This window comes from Saccopteryx leptura, chromosome 8 (assembly GCF_036850995.1).
Source record: "Saccopteryx leptura isolate mSacLep1 chromosome 8, mSacLep1_pri_phased_curated, whole genome shotgun sequence".
In the NCBI taxonomy this organism is placed as follows: Eukaryota; Metazoa; Chordata; class Mammalia; order Chiroptera; family Emballonuridae; genus Saccopteryx; species Saccopteryx leptura.
In genome coordinates, this window is record NC_089510.1 from 27,713,432 (window position 1) to 27,730,990 (window position 17,559).

General features: G+C 38.2%; 1 protein-coding gene across 5 annotated transcripts in view; it reads left to right on the forward strand.

Moving 5' to 3' along the window:
• IMPG2 (interphotoreceptor matrix proteoglycan 2) overlaps positions 1–17,173 on the forward strand; it is an 88,232-nt gene extending 71,059 nt beyond the window's left edge. For 3 of the 5 annotated variants that reach the window (XM_066347747.1, XM_066347751.1, XM_066347752.1), the window contains 5 exons: positions 3,341–3,551; positions 5,190–5,378; positions 11,033–11,240; positions 11,689–11,768; positions 13,729–17,173. In XM_066347747.1, coding sequence (XP_066203844.1) covers positions 3,341–3,551; positions 5,190–5,378; positions 11,033–11,240; positions 11,689–11,768; positions 13,729–13,741 — 701 coding nt within the window. In that variant the 3' untranslated portion in view covers positions 13,742–17,173. Of the gene's footprint in view, positions 1–3,340; positions 3,552–5,189; positions 5,379–11,032; positions 11,241–11,688; positions 11,773–13,728 lie in introns of those variants that run through there. The other 2 variants (XM_066347750.1, XM_066347753.1) reach the window with 1 other exon arrangement.
• The last annotated feature ends 386 nt before the right edge of the window (positions 17,174–17,559 follow it).

Consider the following 17,559-nt stretch of genomic DNA (forward strand, 5'->3'; position numbering starts at 1 on the left):
AACAGCAAGTAAAGCCCAGATGTAGTAGAAGGAAGGAAATAATAAAGATCAGAGTGGAAATAAATGACATAGAGGCTAAAGAAACAATACAGAGGATCACTGAAACCAGGAGCTGGTTCTTTGAAAAGGTAAACAAGATTGATGAACCTTTAGCTAGACTCACCAAGAAAAAAAGGAAGAGGACTCAAATAAATAAAATTAGAAATGAGAGTGGAGAAATAACAACTGATACCACAGAAATACAAAATATTGTAAGAAAATACTATGAAGAACTTATGCCAAAAAGCTAGACAACCTAGAGGAAATGGATAAATTCTTTGAAACATAATAAAATCTTCCAAAAATCAATCTGGAAGAGTCAGAAAACCTAAACAGACCTATTACAACAATTGAGATAGAAACAGTTATCAAAAAACTCCCAACAAAAAAAGTCCTGGGCCTGATGGCTTCACAAGTGAATTCTACCAAATATTCAAAGAAGAACTAACTCTTATACTTCTCAAGCTATTTTGAAAAATTCAAGAGGAAGGAAGACTTCCGAGTGAGCATAATTCTGATTCCAAAACCAGGGAAAGACAACACAAAGAAAGAAAATTATAGACCAATATGCCTGATGAATATAGATGCTAAAATCCTCAACAAAATATTAGCAAACTGGATCCAGCAATATATGAAAAAAATCATACACCATGATCAAGTGGGATTTATTCTTGGGAGGCAAGGCTGGTACAATATTTGCAAATCAATCAATATGATTCATCACATAAAGAAAAGGAAGGAGAAAAATCACATGATAATTTCAATAGATGCAGAAAAAGCATTTGATAAAATCCAGCACCCATTCATGATCAAAACTCTCAGCAAAGTGGGAATACAGGGAACATACCTCAACATGATAAAGGCCATCTATGACAAATTCACAGCCAACTCATACTCAATGGGCAAAAATTAAAAACAATCCCCTTAAGATTAGGAATAAGGCAGGGGTGCCCTCTTTTCCCACTCTTATTCAACATAATTCTGGAAGTCCTAGCCACAGCAATCAGACAAGAAGAAGAAATAAAAGGCATCCAAATTGGAAAAGAAGTAAAACTATTATTATTTGCAGATGATATGATATTGTATATAGAAAACCCTAAAGTCTCAGTCAAAAAACTACTGGACTTGTTAAATGAATTCAGCAAGATGGCAGGATATAATATTAATACTCAGAAATCAGAGGCATTTTTATACACCAACAATAAACTGTCAGAGAAATTAAGGAAACAATTCCCTTCACTATTGCAACCAAAAAAATAAAGTACCTAGGAATAAATTTAACCAAGGAGATTAAAGACTTGTACTCGGAACATTAGAAAACATTGATAAAAGAAATCAAGGAAGATACAAACAAGTGGAAGCATATACTGTGCTCATGGTTAGGAAGAATAAACATCATTAAAATGTCTATATTACCCAAAACAATTTTTAAATTCAGTGCAATACCACTTAAAATACCAATGACATAGTTCAAAGATATAGAACACATATTCCAAAAATTTATATGGAACCAAAAAAGAACATGAATAACCTCAGCACTCTTGAAAAGGAAGAATAAAGCGGGAGGTATCACACTTCCTGATATCAAGTTATACTACAAGGCCATTGTACTCAAAACAGCCTGGTACTTGCATAATAACAGGCATATAGATCAATGGAAGAGAACTAGAACCCAGAAATAAACCCATAGCTTCATGGACAACTGATACTTGACAAAAAAAGGTAAGAGCATACAATGGAATAAAGACAGCCTTTTTAATAAATGGTTTTGGGAAAATTGGACATCTACCTGCAAAAAAATGAAACTAGACCACCAACTTACATCATTCACAAAAATAACCTCAAAATGGATAAAAGACTTAAATGTAAGCCGTTAAACCATAAGCATCTTAGAAGAAAACATAAGCAGTAAGCTCTCCAACATCTCTCGCAGCAATATATTTGCCAATTTATCTCCACGGGCAAGTGAAATAAAAGACTGGATAAACAAATGGGACTATTTCAAACTAAAAAGCTTTTGTACAGCTTAATACAATAAGAACAGAATAAAGAGACAAACTACACAATGGGAGAACATATTCGACAATACATCTGATAAGGGGTTAATAACCAAAATTTATAAAGAACTTGTAAAATTCAACACCAGGAAGACAAACAATCCAATCAAAAACTGGGCACAAAAAGAAAATGGGCACAAGAAATGAATAGACACTTCTCCAAGGAGGACATACAGAGATGGCCAATAGGTATATGAAAAAATGCTCAACATCACTAATCATTAGGGAAATGCAAATTAAAACCAAAATGAAATATCACCTCACAGCAGTCAGAATGGTGCTCATCAACAAAACAACACAGAATAAGTGCTGGCGGCGATGTGGAGAAAAGGGAACCCTCCTGCACTGCTGGTGGGAATGCAGACTGATGCAGCCACTGTGGAAAACAGTATGGAGATTCCTCAAAAAATTAAAAATCAAACTGCCTTTTGACCCAGCTATCCCACTTTTAAGATTATGCCCTAAGAACACCATAGAACTGTTCCAAAAGGAGAATTGCACCCCCATGTTTATGGCAGCATTCTTCACAATAGTGAAGATCTGGAAACAGCCCAAGTGTCCATCAGTGGATAGTGGATTAAAAAGCTTTGGTACATAAATACTATGGAATACTACTCAGCCATAAGAAATGATGACATCGGATCATTTACAACAACATAGATGGACCTTGATAACATTATACTGAGTGAAATAAGTAAATCAGAAAAAACAAAACCTATATGATTCCATACATAGATGGGACATAAAAATGAGACTCAGAGACATGGACAAGAGTGTGGTGGGTACGGGTGTGGAGGCATGGGGAAGAATGGAGAGAGAGGGGGTGGGGTGAGGGGAGGGGCACAAAGAAAACCAGATAGAAGGTGACAGAAGACAATTTGACTTTGAGTGTTGGTTGTGCAACATAATGAAATGTCAAAATAACCTGGAGTTGTTTTCTCTGAACATATATACCCTGATTTATCAGTGTCACCCCATTAAAATTAATAAAAAAAGATAGCTAGAAATCTAAAATCAAGGTGGTGTTAGGGCCATGCTCCCTCAGGAAGGTCTAAGAAAGATTCCTAGGATGAGTCAAAATTTTTTGTGGTCTTGGTGGTGATGGTGTATTTTAATGGTACAGAAAAAGGATTGTCCTATGGTACTTTGGAGCAGAAAGAAGCCTTAGTAAAGGACTTTCATGTACCCCAGCTGCTGTGTTTTGCTTTTCCTTGAATTATTTTCTGGTTTGTTTGATGTTTTAGGTGATCAAGCCAACCCTTGCAAGTTTCAGGCATGCAATGAATTTTCTGAGTGTTTGGTGAATCCCAGGAGTGGAGAAGCAGAGTGCCGATGCCACCCTGGGTACCTGAGTGTGGAAGAACGGCCCTGTCAGAGCCTCTGTGACCTGCAGCCTGACTTCTGCTTCAATGACGGAAAGTGTGACATTATACCCGGACACGGGGCCATCTGTAGGTATGGTGTACTTAGGGAGTTGGGCTTTACAAAGTTATAGATACTTCCTCTGAAGAAAAAGGGTCTTTATTCTATTTTGGGATACTCACAGCAGTATTTATTATAGACGTTATGTCTAGAGGCAATAGATTGGTGCCATCTAGCTCTCATGTGAAGACTGAGTCAGTTAGAAGGCTCAAATTATACCAAGGTCAAATAGTTGTTTTATGCTCTTAGGGAGCTATAAGAAAAATATTATCTAGTGTCCTACTGAGAATATTTGGAGTAGTTGGAGAGCTCTGTGTTGTGGTTCTTAGAGGTGATGGTAAGGCAGTTGGTGCTTCAGTTAGGTTTCAGCATAAGATCAACACTTTATACTAGTTGTCTCCAACCCCTGGGCCGTGGGCCTGTACTGGTCCATGGGCCATTTGGTACTGGTCCGCAGAGAAAGAATAAATAACTTACATTATTTCCATTTTATTTATATTTAAGTCTGAACGATGTTTTATTTTTAGAAAATGACCAGATTCCCTCTGTTACATCCGTCTAAGACTCACTCTTGACACTTGTCTCAGTTACGTGATACATTTATCCGTCCCACCTAAAGGCCAGTCCGTGAAAATATTTTCTGACATTAAACCGGTTCGTGGCCCAAAAAAGGTTGGGGACCACTGCTTTATACTGTATCTGAAAGTGAAAACAAAGAAACATTTTTTTCTATTTGGATTGTTTTTAATGGCTTTAAGCTTCTCTGGGTCCTACTTAGTATTCAGAGATCAAGGAAAGCAGCTATTTAAAGTCTTTGCAGTTATTACAAATATGTTTTAAATACTTGAGATCCATGTTTTAAAAAGCTGGAGCCAAAAAAATACAGCAGACAAATGAGCAAATACAGGTCGCCTGACCATCATTTCTTGCCCGTGGCCCTTATACAAAGCAGAGCAAACCAACCTCCCAGCCACACACCACAGTCACTGGTGTAAAAGGAGAGAATGCTGAGAATATACAAGAGGACAGGTTGAAAATGTGAAAAAGGTCAAATGTTGACATAATGCCCAAAACAGAGGAACTGGATCGAAATGATTCAGACTTTTCTTTGTGAGAAAATATATATTTATATAATGTTGAACTACAAAACTAAGTGGAAAAGTCGTCACTTGATATCCAGAGAAATTAATATTATATATTTTGAAAGGCAGTGATTTCCTTCCTGCCCCGGGATTTGAAGACATTTTTGCACAGTCTGTGGCCTGGGAGTTTGAAGGATCTCGACATTGTGGGGAAAGAACAGGAGGAGTTTGGGGACCTGGGTTCCAGACCCAGCTCTAATAGTGTGATCTCACACCATTCACTTTCCTTCTGGACCCATTTTATGTTATCCATGACGAAAGGAGTTGAATAGAATACTTCTTTTAAATCTAGTGAGTCTTTTGTTCTATCATTTGTACATAGTCATTGAGCATCTCCTGGGTCTGTGCCAGGCATTATGCACAACCTCATAGCATATGATCACTTCACCTGTGTATTTACCTCTTTGCTGAAGGTTCATGCGGTCGGCATTTACTTCTTTACCTTTCCGCAGTCCTGCTGATGCTTCTGCTGTTAATCATTACTTTCAGCGGTGATTCCGTGTTCAGACTCAGTCACTTCTCATTACAGATGCAGGGTGGGTGAGAACTGGTGGTACCGAGGTGAGCACTGTGAGGAGTTTATATCCGAGCCCTTGGTGATAGGCATCACCATCGCCTCTGTGGTGGGACTTCTCCTGGTCTGTTCTGCTGTCATCTTCTTCCTCGTCAGGACTCTTCAAACTCCGAATGCTCGGAGAGAAAGAGAGAAGCCCCTTAGGTAAATAAAGAAAATTGCTCTCTGGTGGAATAAAATGCTACTTTTCTCCATTCATTTAGAACTTACTACGTGACAGATATTGGATAGGGATCCGGGGTGAAGGGGAGAAAGGCATAAGGATGAAGGAAAACATGGTTTCTGTGCTTGAATGGTGTCAACTGGAAACAAACAGAGCAGCAGTTCGCATAAGATGCTAAGGGACCTAGGTGAGGAGTGAATTGTTTTTGCCTGAGGGAGAGAGTCTTAGAAGTTTTTTATTTTTATTTTTTAATTTATTGTGTTGACATGGTTTCAAGTGTCCCACTCAATATATATATATATAACACCATCTACGCCTCCCATTGTGTGCCCCATGCCTCATGCAAAGTCTCTTTCCTTCCCCTTTCTCCCCCCTCCCTACACCCACGCTCCTATTCCCTCTGGCTGTTTTGATACCCTGTTGGCTGTATATATGTATAAGGTATATATGTTTTTTTTGCTAATCCATTCACCTTTTTTTTGATCCAGTCCCCTCTTCTCCCTTCCCTCTGACAGCCATCCACCTGCTCCCTATAACCCTGCCTCTGTTTTTATTTTCTTTCTTAGTTTATTGTGTTCATTAGAGTCCACATAGAGTAAGATCATATAGTATTTATCTTTTTCTGCCTGGCTTCTTTCACTTAGTGTAATAATCTCCAGGTCCATCCATGCTGTTATAAAAGGTAAGATTTCCTTTTTTTTTTTTTTTTTTTTTTTTTTTTTTTTTTTTTTTTACAGCTGTGTAGTATTACAATGTGTAAATATACCACAGCTTTTTTATCCACTTGATCACTGATGGACACTTGGGCTGTTTTCAGATCTTAGCTATTGCAAACAACACTGCAATGAACATGGAGGTATTCTTTTGAATTAGTATTTTGGGATTCTTAGGATATATCCTTGGAGGTGAGATATCTGGGTCATAAGTCATTTTCATTTTTAATTGCTTGAGGAAATGCCATACTTTTCCCACAATGGCTGCATGATTCTGTATTCCTACCAGCAGTACAGGTGGGTTCCCTTTTCTCCACACCCTCAGCAGCACTTGTGTGTTGACTTGTTAATGAGAGCCTTTCTGGCAGGTGTGAGGTGGTATCTCATTGGGGTTTTAATTTGTATTTCTCTGATGGTTAGTGAAGGTGAGCATTTTTTCATATGCCTGTTTACCATCTGTGTGTCCTCTTTGGAGAAGTGTCTATTCAGGTCCTTTGCTCATTTCTTAATTGTATTGTTTGTCTTCCTGGTGTTGAGTTTTATAAGTTCTTTATAAAATTTTGTTATTAAACCTTTATCAGGCATATTGGTGAATATGTTCTCTCATACAGTGGGTAGTCTTTTTACTTTATTTATGGTTTCCTTTGCTGTGCAAAAGCTTTTTAGTGTGCTGTAGTCCCATATGTTTATTTTGTACTTCATTTCACTTGCGGAGGTATATAAGCAAAAATATTACTGCGAGAGATGTCTGAAAGTCTACTGCCTATATTTTCTTCTAGGATTTTTATGGTTTCACAGCTTATTTTTAGGTCTTTTATCCATATTTAGCTTATTTTTGTGAATGGAGTAAGTTGGTGGTTTAGTTTCTTTTTTGCATGTACCTGTCCAATTTTCCCAGCACCATATATTAAAGAGACTGTCTTTACTCCACTGTATATTCTTGCCTTCTTTGTCAAATATTAATTGACCATAAAGGCCTGGGTTTATTTCTGGGTTCTCTGTTCTGTTGCATTGATCTGTATGCTTGTTCTTATGCCAGCACCAGGCTGTTTTGATTACAATGGTCTTGTAGTATAGCTTGATATCAGGAAGTGTGATACTTCCCACTTTGTTCTTCATTTTTAAGATTGTCAAGGCTATTCAGGTTCCTTTTTTGGTTCCATATAAATTTTTGGAATATTTGTTATAGATCTGTGAAGTATGCCATTGGTATTTTTATGAGAATTGCATTGAATTTATAGGTTAATTTGGGTAGTATAGACATTTTAATGATGTATATTCTTTCTATACATGAACATGGTATATGCTTCCATGTGTTTATATCTTTCTCAGTTTATTTTTTAATGTCTTATAATTTTCCAAGTACAAGTGTTAAACTCCTTGGTTCAGTTTATCCCCAGGTATGTTATTTGTTTATTTTTGTTGCAATAGTGAAGGGGATTGTTTCCTTATTTCTCTTTCTGACAGTTTATTGTTGGTGTATGAAATGCCACTGATTTCTCAATGTTAATATCCTGCCACTTTGTCAAATTCATTTATTGGATCTAGTAGTTTTTTGGCTAAGACTTTAGGTTTTTCTGTATACAGTATCATGTTGTCAGCAAATAATGACAGTTTTACTTCTTCTTTTCTAATTTGGATGCCTTTTATTTCTTCTTGTCTGATTGTGGCTTAAGACTTCTAGTATTATATTGAATAAGAGTGGTGAAAAGGGACACCTTTGTTTTGTTTCTGATCTTAAGGGGATTGCTTTTAAATTTTGCCCATTGAGTATGATGTTGGCTGTCAGTTTGTCCTATATGGACTTTACCTTTATTATGTTGAGATATAGTCCCTGTATTTCCATTTTGTTGAGAGTTTTGATCATATATGGGTGTGGATTTTATTGAATGCTTTTTCTATATCTATTGATATGATCGTGTGATTTTTATCCTTTATTTTGTTTATATAATGTATCACATTTATTGATTTGAGAATATTTTATCAACCTCGCCTCCCTGGAATAAATCCCCCTTGATCATGATGTATGATCTTTATAATGTATTGCTGGATCCAGTTTGCTAATATTTTGTTGAGAATTTTAGCATCTATGTTTATTAGGGATATTGGCCTATGGTTTTCATTCTTTGGAGTGTCTTTACCTGGTTTTGGAATTAGGATAATGCTTGTCTTGTAAAATGAGCTTAGAAGTCTTTTCTCCTCTGAATTTTTTGGAATATTTTGAGAAGGATAGATGTTTGTTCTTCTTTGAGTATGTGGTAAAATTCGTCTGCGAAGCCATCTGGTCCAGGACGTTTGTCTTTTTTTTTTTTTTTTTTTAATAACTGTTTCTATTTCATTTGTTGTTATCAGTCTGCTCAGGTTTTCTCAATCTTCCAGATTCAATTTTGGAAGATTTATGTTCCTAGGAATTTATCCATTTCACCCAGATTGTCCTTTTTTTTTTTGGCATCTAGTTCTTCATAGTATTTATTTTGTTAAAATCCTTTGTATTTTTGTGATGTCAGTTTTTATTCCTCTTTCATATCTGATTTTATTTATTTAGGTCCTCTCTCTCTTTTTTTTTTAAAGGTTTTGATTTTTTTAAATTTTTTTTTTTCAGAGACAGAGCGAGAGTCAGAGAGAGGAATAGATAGGGACAGAAAGGAATGGAGAGAGATGAGAAGCATCAATCATCAGTTTTTTGTTGCAACACCTTAGTTGTTCATTGATTGCTTTCTCATATGTGCCTTGACCATGGGCCTTCAGCAGATCGAGTAACCCCTTGCTCAAGCTAGTGACCTTGGATCCAAGCTGGTGAGCTTTTTGCTCACATCAGATGAGCCCGCGCTCAAGCTGGTGACCTTGGGGTCTCGAACCTGGGTCTTCCACATCCCAGTCCGACACTCTATCCACTGCTCCACCTCCTGGTCAGGCTCTTTTTTTCTTGATGAGTGGTTAAAGGTTCATCAACCTTGTCTACCTTTTCAAAGAACCTTGTCTTAGTTTCATTGATCTTTTGTATCAAGCACTAGTCATATTCTCAGGAAAGTAGAGGAAATAGCTCCAGCATCAAAGGCAGTCAACTAAGTCATTGTTACTCCCTGAGTCTGTTCAGCCATTCTCTGTTCCCTGGCCAAAACTGCTTACTTCTCAGCCAGGGCCCAATCTCCATGGGATGGGGCAAGAGAGATTCCCGAGGGTGAGGCAGTTGCTTTCCTCCAGGATGATACCATATAAAAGGGAGTGCTCTACCTATGAAAGATCATGACTGTGGAATTGAAGAATAATTCAGCACAGGGCTCTTGGTGGCCGTTCACCCAGTATGTCTCTCCCCAGGCTGCCAATCTCACATGCTCCTCTCCCAACTCTAGTCTGCTCAGCTGTCCTTCCTCCAGAGCCCAGGATAGGTGGCTGTGAACAAGATTTTCTGCATTGTCCCTTTAAGAGGGTGCCTGCATCTCTGAGAACTCACATCTCTTTCTGGCACACAGAAATCTCACTTTTTTCACCACCAAACGCTGTGTGGAAACCTCTTCTCAGCTCTGGCACTCTTGTCTGGGGAGGCCAGCTTGAGGGTTAGGACTCACACCTCTCAGAGCCAACCTCCCTGCGGCTGACACGTCCCTCTGAAACTTCAGCCACCGCTTGTTGCTGGGAGCAGCGGCAGCCCTTTGTGCGTCTCGATGCGGCTTCTTCTGTGAATCCTTGGTTTTAAGACTCCTCTTCATTTAGTCCTGAGTTGGTTTTTCGGGATGATTATTCTTAAATTTAGTTACAACTCCTGGGAGGAGGTGAGTAGAACATCCATCTACTCTATTGCTATCTTATAAAAGATCTCCAAGAGTCTTAGAAATTTTAATGAAGGTTATGTTAATTAGTTGGACAGAAGAGTAGATATTTACTTTGGGTGGGGTGGCACACTTACTAGATAGTTGAATGAGCATGAGCTAAGTTAGGAAGGCATGAATGAATGAATCCCAAGGCACAGTGAAGAAATGGCATCATTGAGTATGGCCAAATGTCTGTTTCACAGTTGGGGAGGGGTAGAAGGGTGATGAAGTTGAGGTGATACCCTTATGTGAGGACCAGATCTGTTAGTTTATTATCCTTTGGCTCATTCTGGTTTTAGTCCAGATAAGGATCTGACAAAAAATGAAATCTGGTTTTCTTTCAGTTAAGCATAGCTTCATTAATGGATAAAATATAACCTGTTCTACTTGCTAAACTAACAATCCAAAGATCTTTCGGGTTTTTATGTGATTGCAATCTGTGATTGCACTTTGCTTTTGTACCTCTATAGTCTGTGGAGCTACTGGTTTAGGTCTGGATTACCTTCTGTTACCCTCTTCTTGCTAAGCAGGCACCTCTTTTAGGTTTCTTGAGTGCCCAGAACATACTTCCATCATTGTTCTTATACTTTTTATTGAGTCTGACTTTGCATTAGACTATACTATCATTTCTGGAGAGGAATTCCAACAAATATTTCATATCATTAATATCTAGGACAGTTTTAGGCACATAATAAATGATCAGTAAATATTTGTAGCCCTGAATTGAATTTAATTGAGGCCCAATCCCCCATATTTCTAGTTCTATCAGCGTCTCTGTGTGTTAGACTCTGGGAATGATGGCACCATATGCATTTAATGAACTATTATGTATTTGCATGCTTGTTTTCCTATCAACATTTATTGAGTGCCAGACACTGTGGGGCAAATGAAGATATATTATGAGACATGGAACAATTCCATGGGATGCTTGCCATGTAGTTGAGGAGATAATAATGATAATACTTTGATAATAATTTTTGAGATTGATCTGGATATTTTTCACAGTCACCTCTCCCCATTTTTATTAGTCTCTTCCCCAACAGAAATCTCACGACAGGTGGTTGAGCAACTGAACCAGGACCTGAATTGATCATACTTTTCCTTTTGCAGCTCCAGCAGGCAGCCTGACAGCGGCGCACGCTTTGAAGATGCTGTCAAGTACAACCCCACATACAAAAGCCAAGAGGCGGGAATTGAGCAGTATGAGGGACCCTATCCTCAGCGTCCCTTCTACAACTCTGCAGGAGGAGGGGTGTTTGGTGGCCTGAGCAGGGAAGAAATCAGACAAGTGTACGAGAACAGTGGGCTTTCTAGAGAGGTAGGAAACTTTGCTTTTCTGTTGTTGCTCTTCTGATGTAGGGTGTGTGTGCGCGTGCGTGTTTGTGCATATGTGTGTACATGAGCTTCAAGGAAAGACAAGAAGTCTTTTCTGATTAGTTTTTCCCTTGTAGTATCTCCCATTGATGTAGGGTACAGATTGTATGCAAATAAATCTGTGCTATATATACCTGTTCCCCACCCAGTGGTTTCTTTTTCTACTATTAGTGAATGCTCTCTCCCTGCTCCCTCTCTCCCACAGAAATATGTCTGCGTTATTCTGAGCGGTTCATGTACTATCCAAGCCTCCCATTTCTCTGAAAAGGCCCTTCTCTCCTCTAGCTAGCGCTCTTAATTCCTAATAGAAATTAGAACTCTTTTTAAAAAGATGTTTGGGGTTTTTCTAATGTAGCATATGGCCACTTCTTCTTTCTTTTTTATTTTTAAAGGAAATTCAAGAACGAATGAGAATTTTGGAACTGTATGCCAATGATCCCGAGTTTGCAGCTTTTGTGAGAGAGCATCAAATGTAAGCGTTGGGAACAGCGCCCCTACAGGCTCTCAGCGGTTTGCCTGGGAATACTGGCTCCAGTGGGGCGTGTCATTCCTGTCCCTATGATAGTTCTGGTGATAACTGATATTTCTTGAGTTCTTTACAATGAATACATTTCCATACAGGCTATCTCATTTATTTCTCGTAATGGTTTTATGAGTTGAATGTTTCTTATTTAAATTTTATCAATGAGCAAAAGAAGCCTGGGACAGTGGAAGGGACTAAGTGAAGACACTGTGTATTCTGGCCTGGAGCTTCCTGGGCTATGTTACATTTTTCTCTCATTAGCATACATCACCTATGATTTAACGCTCTAAAATATTTTTCATAGACAATTTCCATGAAAAGCATTTGAGTAACCATAAATCCTTACATTTAAGTATCTCTATGAATACTTTTCACTATGCTTTGAACCACACAACTCTCATTAAAATGTATCTCTTGCCTCAGTCATGTTCATCTAACATTTCATTCTGTCCATTTGCTTTTCTCAGCCTGCACTTTGGGCAAGTGTCTGCAGGTTGTTTCTTTTTGTTCCTTAGTATCTATAACCAGACTTCGGTTAGAAAATAAACTATCTTATAAAGAGAACATTATGGGCATTAATTGAATGTAGTGGGTAAGATTTGGCTTTTATATTTGCTCCTAATGCTGCCCTCACAAAGGTGCTTCTTGGGGATAGGTCTCACACAGGCCACACGGCTTCACTTGGCGTTTCAAAGAGAAAACCAGAACAATTCATGCAGACTTCTAGAAGAACTTGAGCATGGGTCAGGATCACCCCCAGGGCCCCAGTTAGAACCTCTGCCCCTTTGCTCCAAACCCCTTTTCTCTCATAGGCAGCCCCTCGCTCATGATTCCTCTCTGATAGGAAGGGACAAGTGAACACTTAAAGAAATTGAGGAAGATACTTTTCTTATTCCACGTGCATGGTGGAGACTCCTTTAAAAATCCTTGGACAAGAAAAGGAGGGGGTTGGGGGAGGGGAGGGGCACAAAGAAAACCAGCTAGAAGGTGACAGAAGACAATTTGACTTTGGGTGAGGGGTATGCAACATAATCAAATGTCAAAATAATCTGAAGAGGTTTTCTCTGAACATATGTACCCTGATTTATCAATGTCACCCCATTAAAATTAATTAAAAAAATATTTGGACATCTGACTTGGCCCCAGGCAGGTGCTGCCCACCCTGCTGTTCGAACAATAAATATAAATATTACCAGGAGTCTGCCTTTTAAACCAGGATAGCCACTCATCCTGGCATCTCTAGCCAGCAGATGACCTGTGGCTCCATTCCAGTGTTATCTAATAGAAAGAACATGACTGACATTTTTGTCTTCCTAAGGCTTTATAAAAGCCCTTCAGGGCTACCTGCCTGAGCCTATTTCCTGAATGAAAAGTGCATTTCATCTAGGCTAAGGCATCCAAAGAAAGGATTCAGGACAGCCTAATTAGGAGAATCCAATGATTACATTGTTTCAGTTTCTGCTGGTAAACTATCTGGTATTAATATCAATATATTAAAAAAACCCATGTGACAGGAGATTTAAAAAAGATGAGTGAAACAAAAGGAAGTTGACACAGACACTATAATCTTAAGAGGGTTGTTCACTGAGGAAGACGGCATTGAAAATATGTTAGGCCCATAATCCATACCACATTTTTAGTTTCATTTAATCTCAGCAATTTTATCTATCAGTAGACCAAGAAGATGTTCACAGACTTAATTTAGGGTTTAATAAAAGCATTACATGATCTTTGTAGAGAAGGATCTGTTTTTAAATTTAGCAAAGTGCAGGGTAACTTTCCTGTGAAGAAAGCAAATACAAAGTATTGGTGATTTTAGGAACATAGCTTGGCAATGTATTACAGCAAAAGTGCATTTCAATGTACACTGTTATTTTTTCAATTAATTGTGCTTTTTTTTTCATGGCAGGGAAGAGCTTTAATCAAAACTTCTATTTTGGAACTAGAGAAGACAGAGACCACTTGTTACCTATATCATATAGTTAACCTGAACTTTGAACACTGTTGGAAGAAGAGTATTTTATTCAAAAACATTAAAGTTGGGACACAAAAATTTTTTTCAGCTTAAAATTTCATAATGTATAAAGATGTGACCATTTTTATACCTACAAAAAATTGTTTTATACCTAAGCTGTATTTAAAGAAACTTGAAACTGTGTGAGTTCTGGAAAACATTCTAGAAGAAAACAGCTGGGCCAGGATGTGCATTGGGAGTGCACTGCTGTCTGCTTCTGACTCTGCCAGGGTCTCTTAACTGTACATCCGGGTTCCCGGGAGAAGAAAAGGGAGACTACTACAGGAGAAGGCAGCTCACTGAGTAAATCTTTTGTAGCGTGTTGTTATTGTCAGATGGAATGAGAAGCCTTTGAAGTAGTTTTAATATAGTTTGTAGTCTGACATTTATCTAAATAATGTATTCAGTTTTGGGGGGAACAAACTGCTGAAGAAAAAGCAACCTTTTTGCTGCAGTATGGAGTTAAGCTTGCACTTTACCGTTCTACCAGAGTTTTGAATTTCTTGAGTATATTAGTCAAAATATCATTATTGTTGTGTTAATTATCTCAGTATCTTATTTTTTTTAGTTGTCAAGGGCAATGCATATGTATAAAACTCAGAGGGTTTCATTAGACTAAAGATGAATTTAACTGGGGATGGGAGGGAGTGAGGGATGGGTCAAAGCCATGCACTGACAATATATGCTGTGCTGATTGACGTGTGGACTGAGCCATAATCAATGAGTTTCCTGACCCTGCTTATACAACCTAAAGATGTCCTGGCCAAATCCTGGGTCTTCTCTCGTTTCTGGTATTTTAACTTTGAAAACAGCACTTAATTACCTCACATAGTATAGGTTAGCTCATTTGAATGATTTCTCCTTTGTGTAATAACTCATGTCTAAATAATTCCTGCTTACATGAAACATGACAGGACTTTTATTGAAATTAAATATCTTTTTTATTTTATCAGAAGTAAAAGTCTACATATATAAATTTAAAATAAATTAGTAGTTACTTTCACTCTAGTATATTTTTGAATGGGTAGGTTTGGAGGGAGAAAGATGGGGGCCAAATAATCACCACTATTAACATTAAATTGCATATGCAAATAAGTTATTATTGATACAGGTATTTTATGTTGCATAGCCTGCATGTTTGCCAGAAGCAAGCTGGAACATTTTGATTTTTTTCTGACCAGAGGTAGAGGGACCATAAGATAAAATACTTGGCTCACTTATTTATTTTCTTTCTTAACTTGATGACTGCCAACTTCACTCATTATGAGGACACTAGAAGGTAAACTGGAGTACATGCCATAGTAAAGCTATTGAAAGCCTTGAAGATATCCAGGTATTTTGCAAAGTATGCATGGTAACAAGTTGTGTGTGCAAGTGTGCGTGTGTGTGTGTGTGCATGTGCGTGCGTGTGTGTGTGTGAGTGTGTGTGTGTGAGTGAAGACAGGTCCTTTGTCCCAGGATTTCTTTTCATCCCCTACTCACATAATGGATTCAGCATAGGTATAAGCCACTGCTGGGACACTTTCTGCTGAGCGCTTTTGAAAGGTAATTGATAAGTGTTAATGACATTTGTCACTTCTAAATTTATAAAGCTTTTGAGGATTTGTTGAGTTTTAACTTTTTTTCCCCTAAACTTGTGTTAGATAAAAAATAATATTTGCTTTTTCACAAATTCACTCTAGAATGCGACCTTTTGACTGTCTGCTTGCTGATAGAGATCTAGGTGGACACAAAGGGAGACTAGAGCAGGTCTCCACACGGAACACATAGGAGGAGCACAAACTGAGTGGAAGGAGGGTTGTTTCCCAGAACCCAGGCGGTGAAGCGGGAATTTGAGAACTCTGACAGGTCCCTGTCTCTGCTTTTCTTCCGTATGAGCTTTCCATGCAGGAGCAAATTACTTAGCTCCACACCCATTAAGTGGAAGAGTAAAGGAAGTCCTAAACTCTCAGGGAGAGACCTGGAAGCCTCAGTCCAGGAATAGAGACTGCTGCCCCACCTTTCTCTAGCTGAGTGGCAGTGGAGCAGGTCAGGGAACACCGACTCCATGCTGGAGAACCACTGATGTTCAGAGTAAAGGGCGAAAGGAGTTATCAGTCTGACAGGTTGAACTACCCAGAAAGAATTTAAATTTTTTTTTTAAGTATAGTTGGTGTACAATATTATGTTACATATATTAGTTTCAGGTGTACAATATAGTGATTTGACATTTTTATACCTTACAATGTGATCATCCCACTACCTCTAGTAATCATTTTTCACCATGCAAATTTATCACAATCTTATCTACTGCATTCCCCCTCAGCAGGTGTTATGCTGAGTGAAATGAGTCAGAGAAAGACAAATACTGCATGGTTTCACTTATATGTGGAATCTAAAAAAAACAAAACAAAACAAATGGACAAACAGAATTAAAAAACCCAGATTCATAGAAACTTTTTTTTTAAAAGTAAGAGTAGGGGAGATAGACAGACTCCTGCATGTCCCCTGACCAGGATCTACCCAGCAACCCCTGTTTGGGGCCGATGCTCAAATCAACCGAGCTATCCTCAGCACCCGAGGCTGACCCACTTGGACCAATCAAGCTGTCCAGAGTGCCTGGGGCTGACGCTTGAACCAATTGAGCCACTAGCTGTGAGGGGGTTGGGGAGAAGAAGGAGGGGAAGGAGATGTTCACTTCTCATGTGTGCCCTGACCAGGGATCAAACCTGGGACGTCCACACACAAGGTTGACATTCTATCCACTGAGCCAACTGGCCAGGGCCCATAGAAACCTTTTAAAGGAGCATTCTCTAAGATAATTTAATGGCACATAGTCACTTAAAGTATTAGGCTAACTCTCCTTATAGGCTGTGTGATTGAGGACTAAAATATTCTGATTACTAGAACATTATCATTAACCTAGCAATATAATTTTCCATAAGACTATTACCTTATTTGAAAACAATAAAATGCAGTTAGCACTGAAAAAAATTTTTTTTGATTCATAAGGTACTTTGGAGTCTTATAGATACATATAGCCTTTATAGTTGAGTATATATTCACGATTTTTCTTTTCATGGGTTCTGGATAAAGGGGAATTTATTTGATAAATAGGATTCCATTTCCATCATGGTGATATATTAAGCATATGTGTTCATTTATGTGCCCTAAACTCGCATTTACTTTACATAACAAAACAAGGGCAGGCTTTACCTGATTTTATCCCCACTTCTCTTCTTCTTCTGCAGTATCTGGTCACCATGGCTTGACTGCTCCTCCCCTCCCTCCCCTATTTTACCACATAGTGCATTATAATGCAGTCAAACAACCCTTGCTTCTGAAAAAAAAAAAAACCCAACCAGATGGAAACTGCACAAATATTCTTTGTAGCATCTAAAACTACATTGGCTCAAATATAATACCTGATTAAACATTCATTTGTGTGCTTACTTTATAAGTTTGCCTTCCAATTCATTATTTCTAGGCAACTGGTATCTTTGTGTCATTTCCATGTTTTCTGTGAATATCTTGACATCTAGCAGCCTGTGAATTGAATTTTCATTTTGAAATGGGAAGTGCAGGCAACCTATTTATTCCATCAGAACATAGCTGATTTAGGAGAATAACCCATCCTTATTAAATTGAGTTGTTTTAGCCAAGAAAAATATGGGTCAAATTATTTTATTCTAAAATGTTTCTAACAATTCCCTGTAGGAATGGGAGGAGCCAGCCTTTCTCATTTGC